The 2,232-nt window shown below is 41.4% G+C and overlaps 1 protein-coding gene across 1 annotated transcript in view; it reads right to left on the minus strand.

Moving 5' to 3' along the window:
* Positions 1-1,037: 1,037 nt before the first annotated feature.
* The window catches only part of LOC107103391 (sodium/calcium exchanger 1-like), a 7,111-nt gene continuing 5,916 nt past the window's right edge, over positions 1,038-2,232 (minus strand). Inside the window, exon 5 of the mRNA XM_015403084.1 lies at positions 1,038-1,791. Coding sequence (XP_015258570.1) covers positions 1,415-1,791 — 377 coding nt within the window. The 3' untranslated portion in view covers positions 1,038-1,414. The remainder of the gene's footprint in view (positions 1,792-2,232) is intronic.

Raw genomic sequence — 2,232 nt, forward strand, 5'->3', positions numbered from 1 at the left:
TCAATCTGGCTGCCAGGTTTACGGTAAAATGTGTGAATGCAGAGTTTTGGTTTCTTTATATATTTGACCTCAGAGAAAAAGAAAAAAAAACGTAAACTGATTTCAGAAATTGCGCATCAAGACCTGCATTGTGAACATAGACTCATTGGCAGATCAAGTGGAAACTAGGGAGTGCAATGCAGGAGACGTGGGATCTGAAGAACCCAGTTCTGCAGCCACTTCTCCATAGCAGCTGACGTTTACACAACAGTAGGCATCTGGATCAGAGGCATTGCATGGTTGCATCATATATTTGCACTTTATATTAATGACCTATTCAATTATATTTGCAACTTCTTATCCAAACTATAAAACATGTGAAAGAGTTTTGTTTGAATGTCCGTATCTGATCCAAACAGTGCCGTCAGCTGATGCATTGACTTCAATTAGAGGAGCTGTTTCAGGGTCCGGTCGATCAAGCAGAGGCACACCCTAAAGGTGTGGGCAATATACCACACGCTAGCTCAAAACATTGAAAACAAGAGTTGACAAATAATCACTCACTGAATTTTAATATATTTAAAGAGAAAATGTACTGAACAACCAGTTTATGCTGACATCAACCAAACAACCACAGCACAGAATAAAACTAAGGGATCTCCGAGGACGTCGATATCTCCTGATGAACAAAAACTTAGTGCTGCCTAGGGTCCCCGTTGTGGCAGTTGCTTCAAAGTTCATGCATATTAAAACATTGTGCACAAATAAAGGTAGAGGGGTCGTCACGCAAGGAGATTTACTGAAGACTGGGATTGTGGGAGGTCACCAGCCCTCTGCAGGCAAAAAAGAATCCAATGCAGCAAAAGGTCCAAGGTCCCTTCAGGGCAGCAGGTGAACCTCTAATGTTTTTGGCATGAGAAGAGAAAAAAAAACCTTGCTGAAGATATTTGGACCTGGTAGAACTCTGAAGAAGCTAAAATAAATCACTAAGTACTCTCTGAAAGTAAACTATGAGGTCAAAAAGAGTCAGATCTGCATGAGTCCAACTGAGTGCTTTAAAATGGTTCGGCAGAGAGCAGAACACCAAAAACTGGCTGTTTAACAACACCACTAAAAAATTCCAACACACCAGTAACCGCAGCTAAAAATGGGACCGAGCATTCCAAAAGAAGCTCAGAAATAAAATAACAGAACGTCAAAGAAACCAGCAGAAATGACTCAAACCTCTTTGTTACAGCAATCTGACAAATCCTGCCTAGGGTTACGAGGCCAGAATCATCGGAATCTGTAGGAACCCATAATTCATCAGACTCTCTTACAAACCCTAGTAACCTTTCAAAAAACACACATTATAGGAACCTGTTAGAACCTGCAGGAATTGAATGGAACCAATAAGAATCCATCAGAACCTGAATTTCAGTTCGAAGCAGAACTTCTAGAAGCCCTTAACGTGGCAGTAAGCTTCCAACGATGAGAAGACGATGTACATCAACCACAGGCTAAAGAACAGGGTAGTGGTGAGGATTTTAGGAATTCGTGGACCACCAAGCTCCCCTCCGATGGATGGTCGGCGCCGGTAAATCAGGACAGCAATGCATATGAATGCAAAGATGGTGAAGAGAGTTACAGAGAAGGCCAGAGTTCCTGGGTCCACCTTAAACTCCTGCCCTTTGCTGTAATGGTAGATGGCAGCAATGGACCACGCCACACCTATTCCAAGAAAGACGTTGACAGCATTGCTTCCAGTGACATTCCCAATGGAGGCGTCGGCGTATTGGTCCTGGATGGCGGCCAATTTACTGGCGAAGGTGTCTGATAAAAAGACAGAGGAAAAAAAAATATGTTTCAGATTTGTTCTACCTGATTTTGTAGGTCAACAACCGTGAAAAGACTTCAAGTTTCTCTGGTTGTAAACATGAAGCCGACTTTGTCTCATGAATTATTAGAATCATGTGACAGCAAGGGATTAATTTCTATGCTGATAGGATGACTTAACTTTCAGCTTCTGATGGAGACAAAACAGAAGTTAGTCTTTGGACTGGTGTCTCTGAAAAAGAAGCTGATTAGTCAGTCACTTTATTTTGGTGGGACTAAATTGATCTCAGATAATAAAGTAAAAAATCTTGGTGTTATTTTTGATCAGGGCCCATCAATTAAATCCCATATTAAAGAGGTTTCTAGAATGTCCTTTCATTTCCAGAATATTGCAAAATGATAAATATCCTGTCCAGGGGTGATGCTGAGAAACTAGTC

The sequence above is a fragment of the Cyprinodon variegatus genome, unplaced genomic scaffold (assembly GCF_000732505.1).
Source record: "Cyprinodon variegatus isolate N-32 unplaced genomic scaffold, C_variegatus-1.0 Scaffold1437, whole genome shotgun sequence".
Classification (NCBI taxonomy): domain Eukaryota; kingdom Metazoa; phylum Chordata; class Actinopteri; order Cyprinodontiformes; family Cyprinodontidae; genus Cyprinodon; species Cyprinodon variegatus.